The following is a 21,278-nucleotide window of genomic DNA, read 5'->3' as shown; positions in this document are numbered from 1 at the left end:
GGCTCCACGCCTTACTTCTCCAAAGTCTGTGCCGGCTCCACGCCTCACTTCTCCAGTGTTGCTACCAGCTGAGAGGTACGTTTCCGAAGTCCGCACGGGCGCCACGACTCACATCTCCAGAGTCCGCACCTGCTCCACACCTCATATTCCCGGTGTCGCCACCAGCTTCGAGGTCCACGTCTCCGGTGTCACCACCAGCTCCGATGTCCACGTTACAGGAGTCCGCACTGGCTCAACGCCTCACTTTTTCATAGTCCGCTTCGGCTCCACGCGTTTCGTCTCCAGAGTCCTCGCCGGCTCCATGCCTCACTTCCCTGGCGTCGCCACCAGCTCTGAAGTCCACGTGTCCGGTTTCACCACCAGCTCTGAGGTCCACGTCTCCAGTGTCGTCACCAGCTCCGAGATCCATGTTTCCGGAATCTGCGCCAGCTTTACGCCTCACATCTCCAGAGTCCGTGCCAGCTCCATTTCAAACGTCTCCAGAGTCCACACCTCACGTCACCAGGGTCCTCCCTGGCTCCATATCTCATGTCTGCCTAGTCCGTGCTGGCTCCACGCCTCAAGTCTTCAGGGTCTGCGCTGGCTCGACACGTCATGTCTCCAGAATCTGCGCCGACTCCATGCCTCATGTTTCCAGAGTCCGCTCCGGCTCCACGCTTCACGTCTCCAGAGTCTGCGCCAGCTCCACGCATCTCATCTCCAGAATCCGTGCCTGCTCCACACCCCACTTTCCTGCTGTCGCCACCAGCTCCGAGGCCCATCTTTCCGGAGTCCGTGCCGGCTCCACTTCTAATGTCTCTAGAGTTCACGCATCACATCACCAGGGTCCTCCCTGGCTCCATATCTCATGTCTGCAGAGTCCGTGCTGGCTCCACGCCTCAAGTCTTCAGGGTCTGCGCTGGCTCCCAGTGTCATGTCTCCCTACTCCACGCCGACTCCATGCCTCATTTCTCCGGTATCGCCACCAGCTCTGAGGACCATGTTTCCGGAGTCCGCACCAGCTCCACGCCTCACTTCTCTGGTGTCGCCACCAGCTTTGATGTCCAAGTTTCAAGAGTCCGCAATGGCTCCATGCCTCACTTCTCCAGAGTCTGCACCGGCTCCACGCCTCACCTCCAAGGTTTAGCCACCAGCTCTCAGGTCCACGTCTCCGGTGTCACCACTAGCTCCAAATTCCATGTTTTAGGAGTCCTCACTGGCTCCATGTCTCACATCTCCACAGTCTGCACTGGCTTCGCGTCTCATGTTTCCAGAGTTTGCACCAGCTCCACGCCTCACTTCCCTGGTTTCACCACCAGCTCCACGTTTCCACCACCAGCTCCTAGGTCCACGGCTCCAGTGTCGCCACCAGCTCCGAGGTCCAAGTCTCTAATGTCGCCACCAGCTCCGAGGTCCATGTATCCGGTGTTGCCACCAGCTCCGAGGTCCTGCTCAGCGCTGCAACATCCCATGCCTGCGCCCAGGTCCTGCCCAGTTCTTTAGCATCTGACACCTGTACCTAGGTCCTGTGCAGCCATTTCGCGTCAAATGCCTGCACCCAAGTCCACTTTGCCTCTGATTCCTGTCCCTGAGGGGGTCCATGGTTGAGACGCCTCCTTTCTGATTGCTGTCTTTGAGGGGCTCTGGTCACTCTGGCACCTGGGCTCACCATAATGTGGTTGCTACAGAGCCCCCTAGAGATTAAGCTCCTGTCTGCACAGCCTCTGAGCTGACCTCCGGAGATCCAGCTCCTGTTCGTTCTGCCTCTGGGCCAACCTCCAGAGATCCAGCTCCTGTCTATTCTGCCTCCGGGCCGACCTCCGGAGATCCAGCTCCTCTCTGTTCTGCCTCCAGGCCAACCTCCAGACATCCAGCCTGCTGTCTGCTCGGCCACCCAACCAACCTCCTGAGCCAATCTGCTGTCTGCGCCGCGTGAATGATTATGATTTTGATTGAGGGTTTCTGGTTTTGTTTCAGTCTTTAGTTTCCCTCATGTGCTGTGTTTTCTGTCCCTGGCTCCTTTCCTTTCCTGTTTTACTTTAGTAGTTCTTCCTTCTGTTTTGCTTTCTGTTTCCTGTTTCATTAGTACACCTGCTTTGATTTTCTCATTCACTTCACCTGTTCCCTATTAGTTCCTCATTGTATTTATACCCCCTGATTTCAGCTGTTCTTTGTCAGGTCATCTGTCATGTTGCCCTGTGGTATCTCCCTGTTTCGTCCTTTTAAGTTCTCTAGCGTGCCTGTCTGCCTTTTGGTTCTGCATTTGGGTTCTCACATCCCTGACTTAACTCTTGGATCCAGGATGTTGATCCAGATGCAACGCTGCAGTTGGGGAAAGTCTTTTAAAGTTAAGTCTTGAATTTTCAATTGAATGTTTTATTTGAATATAGAGAAAACATTAAAAGCAGGAAAACCATTATAAAGTATTGGATTCAGTGTAATGATTCAGATGTAAGCCTCATTAACAACTAATTGATTTAAATTGATCATTTGATCTGGTTCTGCTTGAGGCTTTTCCTTCCTGTTGAAAGGGAGTGTTTTTTTTTACTATTGTGGGTCATATCATGAATTTGTTTAATTGTAATCAGATCCCAATGAATTGGGTTTAATTGGACTGTCTGAAAAAGTTCGTTGATCACTTTTGTGGATTGGCACTATACAAATAAAGCTGAATTGAGCTAATTGATTCAGATGCAACACTCAGTGAAACAAACTAATTTAAATACATACTCCATCATTCAGTACATTCATTTACATACAGCTATTTGATTTAACCCATAACTGAATTTATTCATTCTTGATTTGAAAGGTTATAATAAATGACTCAAACTTGAATTTAATATTTTGCCAACGTGCAAATCTCTGATTCAGTACCGAAATTCATCTCATATTCTATGTATTGATTCAGATGCAACACCTGGATTTAACAAATTGTTTCAAATTCATTTTTTAAATTCAAGACATTTATTCACAAATACCTAATGAATTCTATCACTTTAAATATCGAATTAAAACTAATTTTATGACTGGGATTTAAAATAGCTTGAAATGCAGCTTTTGAATTACTCACTGTTCTTAAATAATCTCCCGCAGCTTGTCTAAATTTCAGAATCTAACAGGGTTTTAAGATTGTTTTGACTTTGACAGTTGAGAAAACTCCCTTTTTTTATTTTTAAGATAGAATACTCCCATCACATATTGTAAATGCATCTCTGATTGAAAAGGTAGGAATATTGATGCAGGTATAACTGAATTTGACCAAATTCAGGTGAAACACTGCAACTAAACGAATTAATTCAGCTAACTCTTGGATCCAACACAGATTTAAATGCATCTCTAGGATTCAAGACATGGACTGAGATTCAGCCTGATTCATTATAATGGTTAAGCTGCAACGCTTGTATTCAACACAATGATTCAGATGCAAATCTCTCATCCAGTACATTTTACAAAAGAAAAAGTAAAATAATATCAGAGGATAACACCATGCAAACAGAACAGAATCAACACATGCTCTGTTGATATAAGCTAAATGATATATTGCACAATAAAATGAGTGAGTCAGATTCTGTATGAATTATGTGTGGAGTACTGCACAGATGTGGGATCTTAGTTCAATGTGTGTTTGTGTGTGTGAGAGAGAGAGAGAGAAAGAGAGGAAAAGACGAGTGACAAAATGAATCATATTTTGAACAGACATATGTTGAATGGGTTATGTGGATTCTCATTCACCAAATTTGACACTTTTATATAATACCTTTTTTGTCATTGGTGTGAAGTTGGAGACACTGATGGGTTAATATGACAGATGTGATAATTACTTTATCTCACAAAATCCGCAATCAAGAGCAAAGTACCTCTCCTCAGTAGTCAGTGATCCCTCCCCCTTCATAATTACTGTAAAACCCAGTGTGCCACCTGCTGGCCAAACAATTGGGTATAGAGTGTGCCAGACAGTTTCTCCCAATAATAAGGTTTAAAGTAAGGCTGTAAAAAGAGGAAAATATACATATATTAAACCACTTTCCGTTAAAATGTATTTATTTAAAACCTAATCATTTTTTCTAAATTTAAGTGTAATTTTCATTTTACATTTATTTATTGCAGTTTTATTACAATTTTTTTTTTTTTTTTTTGCACATTTGTGTTCATCCCCCCACTATAAATAGCTAGGTCTATTTGAATCTTGTTGAAATTATTCGTTTGGTCATTTTGGATTTATGGTTATTACAGTGTTGGTCATGTTTATGTCATTTTTACATCCTTGCATCCATTATCCATAACACTTCCTGTTTTGTCCTATTATACTATTGTTTCCATACAATATTGACAGTTTTTGCATTTTTGATCATTCTATACTTTTTGTACCTATATGTCTTTTTGTTGAATTTATATAGTTGTTGTTATTATTATTATTATTTTATTTTATTTTTTTATTTATTTATTTATTTATTTTTTTTGTTCACGTGTGACAAATATTTTATTTTTGGGCCAATACCAGCAGCCCTCTAACACGGTCATGGGTCATAAGTCTGTGCCCTGTGGGCCCATCTATCTGCTGGGTCACTGCAGCCAGTTTAAGCATGATATTTTTTTTTAATTGGTATCTCAATAGAAGCAGGAAAAAAACACTTCCTCTCACGCCATCTATTTCAGTCTGCTAAATCTGTACATGAATTTGCAAACTGTATGCTGGAGGCAAATAAATCTGGTTATTACAGGATTTTTTTTTTCCTGCGTGTACTCGAATGCGTCTCGACAAACTGCACTGTGAAGGGCGAACAGGTGGCTATTTTGCGTAGATTAATAATAACCTATCAAAATGATAATCAAGAAAAGCAAGCAGGGCTGGTTGGCAGACTGATAGCCGGTGAATGGAGGTCACAGCAGACACTGAGTGAGTCTCGGCGGTGAGACACAGAGGGGGAGAGGGAGGACGGACAGCGGCTAGCCGCCTTCAAAAATGGCGTCTCCGGAGGAAAATGAGTAAAAAATATTAAAACGCGGCCTGATTCCTTCACGCTTCCTCGGCTTGTATGTATATTCGTATTATAGCGGGATTCTTTCCAGTGTAAGCAACCTCGTCATCGCTTTTACTTGAATGGCCGTAAAAGAAAAAAAGAGGAGCGCATATTTGGGGAAATAAAAGCAGCCCAATGTTATTTTGATGCGTCGTTACTGACAGCTAGCATCTGCTGCTAGCCCACAGCTCTGCTCCTGAGGGGGGTGGGAACGATTTGCATGCAAAGGAAAAAAAGAGATTTTTAAATTGGGGATTTCTTCGCACATGGGGAATGATTGCTACCAACGTGGCCCGTCGATAGCTATCTTTTCTAGAGCTAGCAGCGTAGCCAAAACTAGCCCAAAGAAAGGGGAGGAGAGACGGTGAAAAAGGACGCATTCAAGTCAAATGTTTAAAAGCAATTTGCCCATCACCGACCAAATCCGTGGCATCTTCATCATGGCCGTGACTGATTTTAGACCAAATCTGCATTCGAGGAAATGATAAAGGTGAAAGGCACAGGAAAAGGAGAAAGACTGGCTTTTTTTGGAGGTGGTTGGATTATAACCCCGTAGACCCCCCTCTTTTTTTCATCCAGCTTTCTCCTCCTCCCCACCATTTCTCTTTCAATATGCTGTTTTCCACTCCTGGGGACTTGCTTATGAAACCGGGGAAAATCGCCTGAAAACGAGAACGGGAGAGATTGGATTTTTTTCCGTATTGTACCCTGCGACGTTCTCGTTGCTTTCATCCTCATCGCACGCACTGTACAACACATAAATGGATAGAAATTACCCGGGAACAGGATTTGGAGATTTGGGCGCAGGAGCAGGATGGAGTTACGACAGAACGGCAAAAGCAAGGTATGCATTGGATTTAGACAATGTGCATGCATCAGTGATACTTTGCAGGGCACGGAATGACCCATGTAAACAAATTGAACCCATTGGCTTCATATATATAGCGCCATGTCTTGCCGTTATCTGCAGTGCATTGTCATCCAAACAGTTGCATAGTAATAACATTATAATCAGGAATGGATGAGTGTGTGTCGTGGGGGTGGGCGGGGTGGAGAGAGGAAAGGTTGGAGAAATGAATTGAATGTGATTGACAGACATGGTTTTTAGGTGGAGGTGGGGGATGTCTGGAGTGTCCATTGGAATTATTGTTCCTTGTGTGCAGGCCTGAACACAGACCCTGATAGATAAATTCATGGGATTGATAGGAACTGCGAACAGTGCGGACGCAGCAAACCCCTCAAAGCAGCCCCCTGACAGATATCAACAAGATGAACTCATGTATATTAACCGAAAGGATGCATTTAATTAATCATTTCCTGAATTCTGACGCTATATTTCAAATTTAAAGATTGGGATCTTTAAAATAAACCGATGCTACACTGTCAGGGTTGAGTTTTGGGTGCATTTTTGTCCAAGCGTATTCTAGATAATTGGTAATGGGGTTTTGATGGTTTTGGTTGTTTTGTGTTCATTTGCATAAACCAGTTGTGTCAATTTTCTCTTGCGGCAGTCTTAAAATATACTGTTTTCCTGACATAAAAACCAAGGGCAGTGCATATGCATAAAACAACGATGAAAATTGTCCGAATTGTGCGAGGCATCTCTGTCTTTTAGCTTTAGTTAGCCTGCGAGCTAGCGTTGTGTTGCAAGAAAGCCAGTTAGTGAAGGCCCGTGTACGCTAACATAATTACCCGTTTAGGGGCTGCATGTATGCTTTTTTTCCCCCCTTTCAAGATTAACTGATCATTTTCTAAAGCCAATATGCTCATTTGTAGAAATACAATTGAGTTAAACCCATGCTAGATGCTGGTGTTTGAATGCACCTTAGCATGTATTTGCGTCGACATGCACCGTCTAGTTGTTAGCTTCATCACCATAATAATTAGTGGTTACAGAGATAATAGGTTGTCTTTTGTTCCATAGGAGGAGATAATGTGTTTCAATTGACCTAATTCTGCACAACGATTTATTGTTTTTTATTTTATTTTATTTATTTATTTTTCCCCGTAAGATTTGGCCTTGCAGTTTGGGCCTAGGCTTTACATTTCCACCATAACTGCTGTGCAGTGCTGCTTAGCGGTGCTACCAGCAGCACAAATGCTAGCATGTTATCTGGCCAGCTAACCACGCATTTCATCAGTCTTCTGTAAAGCACAAATGTGCAACTGGAAAATCACCTGAGCTGATAAGAACTTTATAGAGTGTGCAATTTCTTTAAATTATATCATTGTTGAGTCTCGTGGCTCCATCATAATAACTACAAATTAACCATCCTTTTTATTATTGCTTGGCATTGCTGGGTTGATATACAACGATTGTAACACTGGTGTAATAACCAAGGTGTAATTTTTCAAAAAAGGAGTTGGATTTATGCAATGTTTAATTTTGAGTTGCTTCAGAAGCACAAAATTGATTATAAAGACCTAATAGCTTTGAGTTTAAATTTAATGCATGGGCTTATTTTAATAAAGTGCAGTTAACTTGCACATCAAATGTTGTGCTTTGTAAAATTGACCTGCTCTTAATATTTTTTTTCACAAGTCCCATTTTTAGAACAAATTAGATTTATGTTAATTAACTCTGAGATTAATGACATTTCCACAATTCACTCTCTGCTTCCTTCCAAGTCTTGTATATGGGAGTTCCAGATCATCCCACCCTGAGTCTGAGCTCCTTCACCGACAAGCCTACGCCACCCCACACCCTCTGCAGGGCTATGCCACCAATCACCACCCAGGGAGCTCTGGCCAAGGCGGGGCTTGGGGAGCAGCTGGACGGAGTTTGGGTAAGATAAATGTCATACCTTCCATGTCACCACCATAAGGGGCCCTGGCAATGAATTATTGTGTCTGTCCATTCAGGCTCTGGTAGATTATTGTCATTGAAAAATGTGCACATTATAGTCAAACTGATTCAAAACCCTGGATGCCAGAGCTGGGTTTAATCCTTAAATAATTTGACCAATGTCTTCCAAATATATTAATCATAGTTGATTAAATATATTATGCACACTTCTTACCTTTTGACAAATATAATCAGATGTTGTCAGATAAAATTTGATTTCAAAGTAAAGATTAAATCTACATCTACCAGTCTTTTCTTTCAAGGTCCTTATTTTATATTAGTTTGTTCCATTAGTCTTTAAATATTTGGCTTTTAATCAAATAATACAGAATAATAAAAAAAATTATTTCTTTCTCAAAGGTCTTTCTGGACTTTTTGACACCGGCCTGCATCATGCCAGCCCCTCTGCCCCTGATGCTTCGGTCATGAATCTGATCTCGGCCCTTGAGTCTCGAGGTCCCCAGCCTCCGCCCTCAGCCTCCTCTCTTCTTTCCCAGTTCCGCACGCCATCATGGCAGACAGGTGAGGCCATGTTAGATCCTCCCTGATGTGTTGACATTCAGACAGGTCCAATGTCAATATGACATTTGAAAAACCCCAATGTTTGACATTATTATTCTGACAGTGTTTAAGCATTGTTTTGTAAAATCAAAGCATTTTATTGTGCTTGTTTTTTTTTCTTTTTAATTCAGTATTTATTAATAACATGTCAGTGATGGGTTGATAGTTATTGATTAATTTTGAAATGTCTTCCTTTTCCTGACAGCAATGCACACGCCTGCTCCTCCTGAACTGTTCATCTCTGGAGCCCTTCCAGGCTCTGGATCCTTCCCTTCCTCTTCAGCTCTGTCAGCCTATCAACATCCAGCATCCTTCTCCAGTCGCTCTTTCCCTGCAGCTTCCCTTTCACTTCAGGACACACCCACATTTAGTCCTACATCCAATGGTCTTCTCTCCCCACATGATCCCTTAATACACATCAAAGCCCCATCCCAGTCAAGCCTGGGTTTTGACAGACTCCTGTCGTCACAAGGTGCTGCTGCCTACAGGGGCAGCCAAGATCCCACAGGTGCCACATCAGCCCAGGCGTCCTCTGCCAGGCACCTGCAGTCACACCAGTTCAATCTGCTGTCATCACAGCTACAGGATCAGTCCTCTCAGCTGTATAATCCATCAGTATTTTCCTCTGCCCAGCCCCAGACTCAGTCCCAGTCGCAGTCCAACTCGGCTCAGGAGAGGGCCGTACCCCGGCAGGACAGCGTTATCAAGCACTACCAGCGGCCCACGCCAGCTCAGTCACAGCTTTCGTCCTCGGCTGCCCACTCTCTTCAGCACTACCTCAGCTGTGGAGGGGCGGGGTACCAGCAGATTGCCACCCACCACAGGCATGCTGGACTTTCTTGCAGCCCGCTAGGTGACCAGAGCCCCTCATCTGACCACAAGCCCACCTCTCGCACTGAGCAGTATCGGCCAATCATTCAGCCTCCATACTCTTCGTCGTCCTCCTCTTCTTCTTCATCAGCAGGAAAAGGAACCAAAAGTAGTTCCAGCAGTGGTTATTCTTCTGGGAGTTCTGCATCATCCTCAAGAACTCCTCACACACCCCCTTCTGCTTCCTCTACCTCCTCTTCCTCCTCATCTTCTTCTTCGGCCCCTTCTGGAGCTCATCCTTCCAATTCGATTCCCACCTCCAGCTCCACTGCAGCTCCGTCTAGGCAGCAACCACCCCCTCAGCCAGCTCCCCCTCCCCCTGCCCCTCAGCAGCAGCAGCCTCCAGCCACTTCCACTTCAGCTCCCCAGTCTCTCCCTAAATCCTGCCTGTCTGGCTACGGTTCTCCTGTGCCCCCTGTAAAGACCCCTACCTCTGCTCTTACTGGACAGACTCCACCCCAACAACAGACACAGTCATATTCCCCTAATCAGCCCCCTACATCCCACTTGTCTCAGTCATATGGAGGTTTCAGTTCGCCTCAGGCCCAAGACCTGAGCTCTGGTACTGGTGGGAAAGGCTATGGGAGTTTAGGTGGCCGAAGCCAGTCATACTCCACTGACATATATGGAACAGATTCTGCTTATGGATCACTTCCATCCTCTCTTGGTGGAGCTGGGAGTCCATCATTAGGCTATGGAGCCCCAGGTCACTCACCTGCCCTTTTAAGATCAAGTGGTTCATCAGGTAGTGGAACATCTGGGGGAGGAAGCAGCAGCGGCACAGGGAGTGGGAACTCTGGGTCAGGAGGAGGAGCTGGAAATAGTCTGACCAATGAGCGAGGTGGAGGAGGAAGTGGTGGAGGCTCTTATCATATTCCAGACTCCAGCCCTTCTCCATCAGGCAACTCTGGCATCATCCGTCCAGGTTTGCACTCCCCCGTGCCCACCTGCCCTACTCAGTCTCCAGGAGGTGCAGGCACAAATAAATACATTTCCTCAGTTCTCTCACCCACATTTCTGTCGTCACCCCAAGGCTTCCCTGACACCAGAGGCCCCAGTTCCCAGCCTCAATCATATCATTCCACCTCCTCTAAAACAAAGGCTGATACTTCCATGTTAGGAGTGGGCTCTCAGAGATCCCAAGAGGAAGTTGATGATGACGATGAGTTCTTGATTCAGCACCTTTTACAAGCCCAAGCAAGTCCTGCTCCTCAGGCTGCTCATCACCATCCTCAACAACAGCCCCAACAGACATCTCAACAAACTCAGCCTCAGCCCCAGTCAGTACCCCCAACCACTGATTCAGGGAAAGGGATGAGTTATGACATGGGTAAGACTTCTGAAGAAAGGTACCACCCACAGAGTGTAATTCGTACCCACAGTGCCACATCCACTGCTGGAGTAGGAAATGCAGCTTCTGGAGGGTCCATATCAGGGCTGGACAACCAGCTGGAGATGACACTAAAGAAACAGCAGCAGCATCAGCAGCACCATCATCAGCAGCAACAACAGCAGCAAAGGAATGAGAGATCTGTTGGCAACAGCAGAAGCAGTGGTGGCAGAGGCAGTGCTGAACAAGTGCACTCCCACCTCCATCACCATGACAACCTTGGCTCTGTTGTGCATTATGGTCGTGGTGACCCATACACTCAGCACTCCCTTGCTCCTCAACACTCTTCACACAGTCAACACGTGTCCTCACACTCGCAGATTCCACCTCACACCCAGATGGAACTCCAAAAGAAGCCACAAGAGCGTGCAGAAATCCCCTATCCTCGGAAAACACCAGAACTTCAGCAACAGCATTCCCAGTCTCAAGCTGCCGCATCCCTCATGGACTCTCCTACTGATCAGTCCCGTCAGCCGCCGCACCTGCTTCAGTCAGTGCTATCCCACACCACCCGAAACAAGTTGGAGCCTCATCAACAGCACCACAAGATGGACTCTCACCAACAGCATCAACAGCAGCACCACAAATTGGACTCGCATCGCCAACACCAACAGCATCACAAAATGGATTCCCACCAACAACATCAACAACATCCAAAAATGGATTCCCATCCTCAGCACCAACACCAGAAGATGGACTCCCATCAGCATCAGCAGCACCACAAAATTGATTCTCACTCACAACATCAACAGCACCATAAGATGGACTCTCATCCCCAACAGCAGCAGCACTCTATGAGCCAGCAACAAGCTGTGATGGAAAGTGCTGGTGGGAGACTTGGCTCAAGTAAACACCAGTCTCAGTCTCAAGCCACCCAGCTCCAGCTTCAGTTACAGTCTCAAGCTTTAGAAGTGGCAGCGGCTCACTACAACCACGGGCCACATCAGCATGAATCGAGCCAAGTTAAACAGAGTTCAGTGGTCTCATCTTTGGACATGCTGGAGCGCTCCCTTTCTCAGACCTCCAGCACAGATGTTGGTGTTGCAGAAGACAGGCGAAGTGGACCAGGCAGTGCAGGAAGGAGTGGTGGTAGCAGTGAGCGCCACAGGCAACAGCAGGAGCCCCAGAGGCAACACCCACCCCATCATCAGCCACAGCAAACTCACCACCCACAGCAACACTCGGCCTCCGAACTCCACTCCTTCCTCACTGAGCCTGATATTGGCTTATCTACCCCATCCCACATGCACCATCTTTCACAGCATCATGCACAGCAGCAACAACAGCAGCACCCCTCATCACAACACCAACAAACTCACTCCCACCACCCTCATACCCAAGCCCACCCACAACAGCAGCCTCCTCACCCTCACCATATACCCCCACCTTCTGCATCAGCCCACCCCCAGCCTCAGCCTGACCCACAGCAACCCCTTTCAAGCCAGCTCACCCCTCAGCAGAGCCAGCTGGACCAACAGCGTTCAGAGCAGCACCAGTTTGACACTGTCAGCCCAGTGGAAAAAGCAGATCAGAATCAACAAAGTAACCGCTTTGTTCCCTTAACTTCTATCTGCTTCCCGGACTCCCTCCTCCAAGATGAGGATCGCTCTTTTTTCCCAGGAATGGAGGACATGTTTTGTGCAGACGACTACAAATCGAGCTGTGCAGGGGGTGCAGGACCAGGGCAAGAGGAGATGAATGAAGGCCATGCTGGTCAAGATGGATTAGATTCCATGAAAGCTGGACAGAGTGCTGGAGGAGCTGGGGCAAGTAGTGGACCGAGCTATGACATTATGGGTCATCATGGAGGAGATCAGGGTTATGAACCATACTGTCATGGCCTGGAAGAACCCAGCAACAACACCATGACTCTGGATCTAGACTCTCTTAAAACACATGAGCTTCCTTCTACGGTCAACACTGAGCAGCTTGGTTTGATACAGTCCCAGGGACCAGCAATGGGTATGGGCTCTGGTACAACTGGTCCCAACAACTCTGGAGCTAAACTGTCATCTGGACCTGGAGGAACTAGCTCAGGAACAGGTTCTGGAGGCCTTCAGTCTCCGATTTTCTGCTCATCTCGTCCTAAGAAGCTCCTCAAATCCAGCTCTTTCCATCTGCTAAAGGAGCGCAGGGACCCCAACACGCTGCCTAAAAAAAGTTATGCTCAAGAATATGAGTTTGAAGATGATGAAGATAAAGCTGATCAGCCAGCTGACATTCGACTGAACAGCCGCAGGCTGCCTGACCTATTACCAGATTTGGTGTCCAGCTGTAGAAAGGGAGGTGGAGGTGGTTCACTCAGCCCTCTGATGGACATTGATTTTTACCACTCTTCTGGCTATTCATCAATGGGTTCACACTCTATTCTGCCTCCAGATGGACCCAAGAAGAGAGGTCGAAAGCCCACTAGGCCGAAAAGAGAGGGCCCCCCAAGGCCAAGAGGCAGACCTCGTATTCGCCCTATGCCTGAACCTTACACACCACGAGGCATGCTGGGGGATATAAGTGGAACAACAGTTGGAGGGGGTTTCAGTGTGGAGGGCCGAGGAAGGGGTAGGGGCCGTGGAAGCCGAGGTAGAGGAGGAAGGAGAGAGGATATGTACATGGAAATGAGTGGAAAGGAGCAGGATCAAATGCACTCCCATCACCTCCATCAGCAGCAGTCACAGCAGCTCCATCACCAGCCGCAGCAGCAGCATGAGCCCATCCCACCTCTCAAGGTCAGTAGCTTTCTGTCAAAGAGAAAAACACAAACATAGGTTTGCTCTGGCTGAATGTTTAAAAAAAAAAAGACAAGCAGTAGTTGTAGAAGCTATAAGTGATGGAAGTGGTCAACCAGTTACTGTGTGTGTTAAAAGTAAAGATGCTTTTTACTGTGACAGAAAATCCCTTTTCTGTTTAGTGATCCCTCACTAGAATTACATTTATCATTTTTTCCCCCCACATAAGTCACATTCAATGTGCAGCTCGACCTGTCTGATCTGTTTTCATGCTGTTAATTTAAAATGAGTGATTTTAATAGATTTTTTTTTCTTTGATTTCTTTTAGATCAAGTTACCAATTGGTACCCTGTCCTCCTCTGACGCCTTGCTGAGGACAGACTCTTTATCTGGCACCGACCCTGCTTTGTCAGACGGCTCAGTTGGCTCAGCCCCTTCGCTTGGTTTAAGTCCTGGACCCCCTTGCAGCACCGAGAGTAACAGAAGCCAGGACAAGAACAAACAAAAAAGCCAGATGATGAGCGAAGGCGTGGATGAAGAAGGACTGGAGGAAAGGGTAAATCCTTCAGGTTTATTTATTTGCTTAGCAGAGAATATTTAAAATGGCATTAAACTGAATTATTAATGGCTATATTAGTTGTGGAGTTTACTATTTTAGTTGAGTCATAGTCTCATTCTTGTTTGATCTAGGTGGATGAGAAGGACTCTGAGTCTAAAGCAGGTTTTGTAGCCTCATTTTTGGACTTCCTCAAGACGGGAAAGAGACCTCCAGGTTTGGACATCTCACCAGGGATGGAACCTGACAATGGTGAAACATCACCCTGTAAATCAGGGGGTCTACGTCCACTGTCTCCTGCCCCACCTCCTCCACCACAACCACCTCCATTTGGGGATGGTGAGGGGAATGGAGGTTTGGCTTTGGGCAACTGCCCCAGCCCCAAGCGTTTAGAAGATGAGCTAAAGAGGAACCTGGAGACTTTGCCATCTTTCTCCTCGGATGAGGAAGATTCAGTTGGAAAGAACCAGGACCTCCAGAAGAGCATTTCCTCAGCCATTTCTGCTTTGTATGATACTCCTCAGCTAACTTCTAACATCCAGCCCCCGTTACCTCCTCCACCTCCCCAGCCTCAGACTCAGCTCGCTCAGGCCCCTCTTACCCCTACAATGCAGCCACCTGCACTTAGTCCCCAGCAGAATGTACATACCCCCCATGCACAACCCCAGTCTAATGAACCAGATGTCCTTCAGTCAGAAGATGGAGACATGGAAGAGAACAAGGATGATGAAAGAAGCACAGGAGGGGATGAAGAGAGTGATATGACAGAGGAGAAGGAACCTCAGCTGGAAACCCTTTGTGTTCCTAAGGTCGATGGTAAGATTACTTTATTCGTCACTCCTCATCTCATTTTCTTGTACATCAGTTCTTATTTATGCAAAATGTCCAATTATGTAATTGTCAAAACCTGAATTTGGCTAAATTTGGTGTCTTAATCTCTCTTACTCCTCTCAGCTCCTCTACCTGAGATTTCACCAGAGCCAGCAACTCCTGAACCTTCCTCTGCCCCTCCATCTCCTGGCTCATCCTCTTCTCCTTCTCATTCCCCACTTCCTCCCCTCTCACTTCCCTCACCCCTACCCCCACCAGAGGAACAACTGGAGGACTCCCAGCCTCCAAGTCCTGAAGCTCCCAGAACACCTTCTCCTCCACCTCCTCCACCTGCTACTGTTCCTGAGCCTGTAACTCCCCCTCCAGCCTCCCCTCCTCCCCCACCCGCAACTCAGAAGGAGTCTCCCATGCCATCCCCGGAGTCCCCTGCCTCTCCTGAAGAGCCTCTGGCTCCTAAGATCACATCACTGCACCTTGCCCAAAAGCAAGAAGATGCAGCCATTGTTGGAGAGAGCGAGGAGGATGAGAGCGAGAGCGGAGGTGAAGGCATCTTCCGAGAGAGGGATGAGTTTGTAGTGCGAGTGGAAGACATTCGAACTCTCAAGGTATTTGTATGTAAATGTCTGGAAAGGTGTTACTTTGTTGTGTTTTAACCAGTTAAAGCTAGATGCACAGATTAAGTTTGAATTGGTGAAGAAAAGTTGCATCAAAATCTGAGCAAAACTCATTGCTGAGTAAAAAGTGTTGAATAAAATCCTTATCTTGTAGTAAGAGAGACACCTTTTTTTTCTCTTTTTGTCTTTTTATTTTTTGTATTTTTAAAACTAACTATATGTCATGTTTGTGTACAGCTGGCTCTGCAGACAGGCCGTGAGCCTCCACCCATCTGGAGGGTGCAGAAAGCTCTGCTGCAGAAGTTCAGCCCAGAGATCAAAGATGGGCAGAGACAGTTCTGTGCCACAAGCAATGTGAGTTCACCCCAACCTTTCAGTGGTCTAACCACACCTGCAAACAGTCATGTTTTATTTAGAAGTTGTTTGAAGTTTCAGTTTTGATACAGTAAAATAAGCCTGTGGCCTATGTAGTGATTGCACATAGTTTTCTTACAATATGTTTGCCTTGGTTCAGTAAATCCTTATTGTTTCTGCTTTAGTACCTTGGCTACTTTGGAGATGCCAAGAGGCGGTACCAGCGAATATATGTGAAGTTTCTAGAGAATGTCAACAAAAAGGATTACGTCAGAGTTTGCTCTCGAAGACCATGGCGCAGAGCCGCACCTGCTCTCAGGTAGTTGTCTTAGTCATCTTTTAAATCTTAATGAATGCATATTAAATCTGAATATTACCTTCAGGAAGTTGGTCACAGATAATTTTATCATGCCCACTTCTTAGTCTTTTCAAGTAAAGGAAAAAAAACTTGAATTCTTTTGTGTCCCGCAGACGGCAGTCCCTCCCCAGAATGGCATCCCCAACTGCTACCCAGGCACCACCAAGAGTGGTGGAGAAAGAGGAGCGAGTAGCTCCACTAGTCCAGCGTGAACAGAGGGAGAAAACACGAACGGCATCCTCAACAACAAAAGAACATCGAGAGAAGAAAGAGGTTCCAGCTGCTGTGCCAAAAGCCAAGGAGAAAGAAAAAGAGAGGGAACCTGAGAAAGAAAGGGAAAAAGAGAAGCGGGTGCCGTCGCTGGCGCAGGAAAAGGTGGAGAAACGAGTGCCACCACCACAAGCGAAGGTGGACAAGCGAGCGCCCCCACCTCAGGAAAAGGTAGAGAAACGAGTGCCACCTCAGCAGGAGAGAGCAGAGAAGCGGGTACATTCGCAGCAGGAGAAAGCAGAGAAAAGATTACATTCACAGCAGGACAAGGCGGAGAAGCGTGTACAGTTGCAGCAGGAGAAGGTGGAGAAGCGTGGGGGCGCTGCAGAACGTGGTAGAGCCAAGGAAGACAAGAAAGCATTGGAGAAGAAGGAGAAGGAAAAAACTGAGCGACCACCCAAATCCAAGCCAGCCAAAGTGAAAGCTGAGCCACCGCCTAAGAAGAGAAAGAAGTGGTTGAATGTACCTTCATCAGTACCATCATCATCTGACTCTGACTCATCTGAGGAGGCTGCTAGTGAAAATGAAAGTAAGATGGTATTTTAATAATTTGTGCTTGTATTTACTTCAGTTATTTCTTTTATATCAGGTAGTTTCCCCATAGGAGAATTTTAAACTAGTTCTTGCCTATTTAGTGCCAGTGAAGGGCGGAGTGAACAACCGTGCCATGAGGGAGATGTTCAGGAGCTACGTGGAGATGCTAGTGAGCACAGCCCTGGACCCAGACATGATCCAAGCTCTGGAAGACACAGACGGTAAGACAGTTACTTAAGTGAGAGACTCTCTAACCAGACCAGTCTGATGTTGTCTCCAACTTTAATACCTGCTCTGACGAAGTTGAACATAGCACTTTAGATGTTTGTTTTCTTTTTCCAAGTGGGAAGCTGGAGCAGGTTAAATAAACACCGTCACTACTGACAAGTACTGGCTGCCAAGTTTTAGGCCAGCTGGACAAACCGCTCTCAGAGAGAATATGGATGTGTTTACTGTTTCACATCCATAATTAGCTGAACCTTTTAATGGGTTTTTCAAGTCCATATGAAGTGTGGCAGGTTGTAAAGAAGCAATGAGAATACAGCTCTGCAGCTAGAAAGAGCAGCTTTGAATTCGCCCTTGGTATTAAAATGATTGGCAGCTGCATGAGTTATGACTAATGAAACCTCCTTTACCTTGATTGGTCATCAGATGAGCTCTACCTCCCCCCAATGAGGAAGATTGACAGCATCCTAAGCGAACAGAAGAGAAGGTTGTTGAGGAGAGTCAGCATGAGCTCTCAACACCAGGTAATCTGTCCTGAATGTGTTACTCCTCTCAGCTTCTCTGGACTCAAATCCCATCTTTAAACTTTGGGATTTTTTTTTATGTTACGTTGCTGTGTGTTATGTTGACAGGATATTTTTCAATCTGTAAAATATGCTGGTATTTGTGGCCATGGCCTAAACGTTCACAGGCTTAGCTGTAATGTTGTTGTAATGCTGTTAAAGCAGAAATTTATTAGTTTTATCAACAGACTAAAAATCCATGACTGATGACTTGTATGTTTTTTTTTTGTTTTTGTTTTTTGTTTTTAACAGGCTGGTAGTAATAAGAAAAAAAGGACATTCTTAAAGTATTTGCTGTTTTGTGCCCGTTTCTGACGATCCCCCTATTTCTGCCTCTTAGGATGTTCTTCACGCTTATCCACAAATAATTATTGACACCCTAGACACTGGAGTGGTAAGGGTGCGGTTAAGTGGTGAGGCTTACAACCGCAAGACCCTCAACAGAGTCAAGAAGACCCTGCCTAAACCACAGGTATGTGTGTGTTAGAGCAATTAGGTGTGACGGGTCACACATTGGAGGTCTTTGCAGATTCAAAACAACAAAGTAGTAATAAATTTTACTTTTTTTAATTCAATTGGGAAATTCAGCTGTGTTTGACCCATCGCTAGTAGGTCTACTAAGTAGGGGGGTACTGCCATGTTTCAGCGCCCAGGGAGCGATTGCAGGGGGTTAAGACCCGGTGTTAACATCAAGAACTAGTGTTTAGATGTTGACATCTGGAATTTGAGCTGGAAATGCTGGATAAAGACTCAACTAGCACTAAGGGCGCATTCACACCAGCCTTTTTGATTTGAATCCTGGTCTGTTTGCTGGGAAAGTCCGCTTTGTTTGGGGTATTAAGAATGTGCTAACGAATTTCGAGTCGAATTAAAGAGGCGGACTCGGTCCACCTATAAACGCAGGTCTTGGTTCAAATACATGAAGCGGACTACAAAACACAGAGGATTGTGGGTTCAGTGCATGGTATTGTGGGTAAACACAACCAAAATATAAGCGCGTGTGGGAGCTTATGAAATGGCTCACGGTCAGATGTGGAAGAATTCGGGAAACATTTTGATAGAAATATGTTCAATCCAAGTCCACGATGATCTGATGCAGCTCCATATTTAGCCGTTGTACTAGAATCCGAAGTCATCCTGCATTAACCAATAGATTACAAAGTCTTCTTCCATGTTGTGTGTCTCGTCCGTGGTGCAGCGCTGCCTCTGCCTCAAAATTATAATTTTTTCTTTCCTGCTGATCGAAATGTGGTTAATTCATGCACCTTCAGCAAAACCTACATACTGATATGGACCTCACTAACTATTCAGTATAGTTTATATTTCAAAACCCCCTCGCATTAAACCCTCTGTCTTTTATTTGAGTTTTCAATTCTTTGTACATCAGTCCCAACAATATATGTATGAGCTTCTGTAGGACATGTTAAACCTTTCACCAGGTGGTTCTAACATTTGTAAAACAAGCTTTCAAACTAGAAGGATAAAGAGGAAATACAAATACTGAAACCTGAAACTATGGCTTTGATAAAATAAACCATTCCAGTGAAGCGTAACACCTGCTTCTAGTTCCCAAACATGCTACACTTTTTTTTTTTTTTTAGACCTAATTTGACATTGACTTTGTTTATGTATTTTTTAGTCTTCCTGTCCTTAAATGAATTTGGATTAGAATTGACTTTGTTTAATGTAAAAATATGTTTGTTTCTTGTAGGACCTTAAACTGTCAGCTGAAACATACCGGATCTACAGTCTCTACCACTCCCTGCATCATTATAAGTACCACACCTTCTTACAGTGCAAGAAAGAGGTGAGCAGACTTAGTTTGAATATACTTGTAAACTGTGGTCATGCTTACTGATTACATGATTTCATCATTTTTGAGCTTGAGCTGCGTATGCTTTCATTTTGGCTTGGTGCCCTGATTTAGTCACAGCTTCATATTTTTCACCTCACTTTTCCAGACCCACACCATTGAGCAGGCAGCCGAGGACCCGGGCCAAGAGGAAGTGGTTCAGCAGTGCATGGCTAACCAGAGCTGGCTGGACACCCTCTTCAGTTCTTTCATCGAGCTGCTCACACTCAGCACCAAAGCCTGAGTCAGACAACTAGAGAGAATGACATTGAGTTAAAGAGGATTTAAAAAAAAAAAAAAAAAAAAGAACGAACATGGAAGAAAATGAATCCCACTGTACAGCCCCCTGACCCTCATCAGAAATCCTCAGATCCAAGGATGAATTTTTAAGGCCCTTGACGAACACAGGAGGGTCTGTTGATGTGACCTCAGACACTGGCCTTTTTTTTTCTCTTTTTTTTTTTTTTTCTTCTTGTTGATCAGTGACTAAAATGTCTTACTTTGTGAAAAGGCAACCCCACTGGATTAGGGGTTACTGGAAGCTAAAGAGGGAATTTGTAAAAGGGAGAGACAAGATAGAAGGACAAGAGGAGGAGTCGTAATACCAAGTGAACGGAGGAGCCACTGACATCGTCTAACTGTGTGTCATAAAGACAATAGTTGAAAGAGAGACTATTACCGCTTAGTTTTTACATAAATTATTTTTTTGAAAAGACTAACATCAGCTGTTGGCTTTTGAGAAGAGTGGAAGAGGGTGAGAATGCTTTTTAAACTGCGTGTAGTGTGCCGTGAGCAGCGTGATCATGGACTCGTCCACGGTGGAAACATGAAAAGTGTTAATAAATGCTTTCTCGCTCTGTCATTCTGTGCTACGTGAGGGGCAGCACCAGTCCGCTGTGCGATAATATATAAACACATTTTTATTATTTATATGAGGTTTTTAACTTAAACTCTCACAAGCGCTGGTTTGCTGCCCTGACATTTTAAAATATCTTTTTATTTTCCACAGGATCAGTATACAATCATAACCCACATATCCAAGTCGTCTTCCCCTCTCTACAAAAAAAAACAGATGTTGAGACAGAAATATTGTATTAAATACAGTGGGTGTAAAATTTAGGAAAAAAAAAAAGGATGAAAAAACAAAAAAGAATGGCTAAATCTATTTGAAACGTAACATTGTTGTGCTTCAGTTCAATCATCAGTCATGCAGGTGCAAAGAAAAAGAACTATCCTTTCCTGTGTGGGGAAAAGGAGTATAAATAGGTAATATTTAAAGAGGAAATAGTCATTTCATTTTTATCATTTTGATGTTTGTGCATACTATGACTTATTTTGAAAACAATCTAATTTTCCATGAAAAAGGAAAATAAAGATGTGTAAATACTGTACAGTTCTTGATGAAATTCTTTGTCCTGTACATTAACTCTCCTGTATTTGAGAAACAAATAAAATCTACAAAGAACAGTTTTGGTTTCATTTCCCTACTTTGCATGCATTTGTGTAGTCTTTTGGCTGCTCCTCTTTTTTTAAATAGACTTTTTATAAGTGATTGATATAAAGTTTAACATGCAAATTAGTTCTAGTTAACACTTTTTTTTCTGTGACTTTGATGTTTGATTTTCAATGTATTTTATACATTAAAACCGAAAAGAACAAAAACAGCAGACACATTATTTTCAAAAGAAGAATAAGATTTGCTTTTTAATAAGTTTGGATGGGAATTTTGTGG

The 21,278-nt window shown here is 44.7% G+C and overlaps 1 protein-coding gene across 1 annotated transcript; it reads left to right on the top strand.

The window, feature by feature from the left end:
• The first annotated feature begins 4,916 nt into the window (after nucleotides 1-4,916).
• Nucleotides 4,917-21,011, top strand: prr12a (proline rich 12a). The gene is made up of 15 exons (XM_041974553.1): nucleotides 4,917-5,844; nucleotides 7,629-7,786; nucleotides 8,206-8,367; nucleotides 8,612-13,389; nucleotides 13,718-13,945; nucleotides 14,080-14,761; nucleotides 14,900-15,381; nucleotides 15,628-15,744; nucleotides 15,930-16,063; nucleotides 16,216-16,901; nucleotides 17,008-17,127; nucleotides 17,558-17,655; nucleotides 18,035-18,166; nucleotides 19,406-19,501; nucleotides 19,656-21,011. Exons 1-15 carry the CDS (start codon nucleotides 5,762-5,764, stop codon nucleotides 19,788-19,790), a joined length of 8,091 nt encoding a protein of 2,696 aa, XP_041830487.1. The 5' UTR covers nucleotides 4,917-5,761; the 3' UTR covers nucleotides 19,791-21,011.
• The last annotated feature ends 267 nt before the right edge of the window (nucleotides 21,012-21,278 follow it).

Source organism: Melanotaenia boesemani, chromosome 21 (assembly GCF_017639745.1).
Source record: "Melanotaenia boesemani isolate fMelBoe1 chromosome 21, fMelBoe1.pri, whole genome shotgun sequence".
Classification (NCBI taxonomy): Eukaryota; Metazoa; Chordata; class Actinopteri; order Atheriniformes; family Melanotaeniidae; genus Melanotaenia; species Melanotaenia boesemani.
Note: the sequence above shows the minus strand (reverse complement) of the source record. Positions and strands in the feature narration are given on the sequence as shown.

Coding starts and splice junctions, on each gene's coding strand:
- prr12a (XM_041974553.1), top strand. CDS start 5,762: ATGGATAGAAATTACCCGGGAACAGGATTTGGAGATTTGGGCGCAGGA. Junction 8,368..8,611: donor CACGCCATCATGGCAGACAG/GTGAGGCCATGT, acceptor TTTTCCTGACAG/CAATGCACACGCCTGCTCCT. Junction 14,762..14,899: donor TTGTGTTCCTAAGGTCGATG/GTAAGATTACTT, acceptor TACTCCTCTCAG/CTCCTCTACCTGAGATTTCA.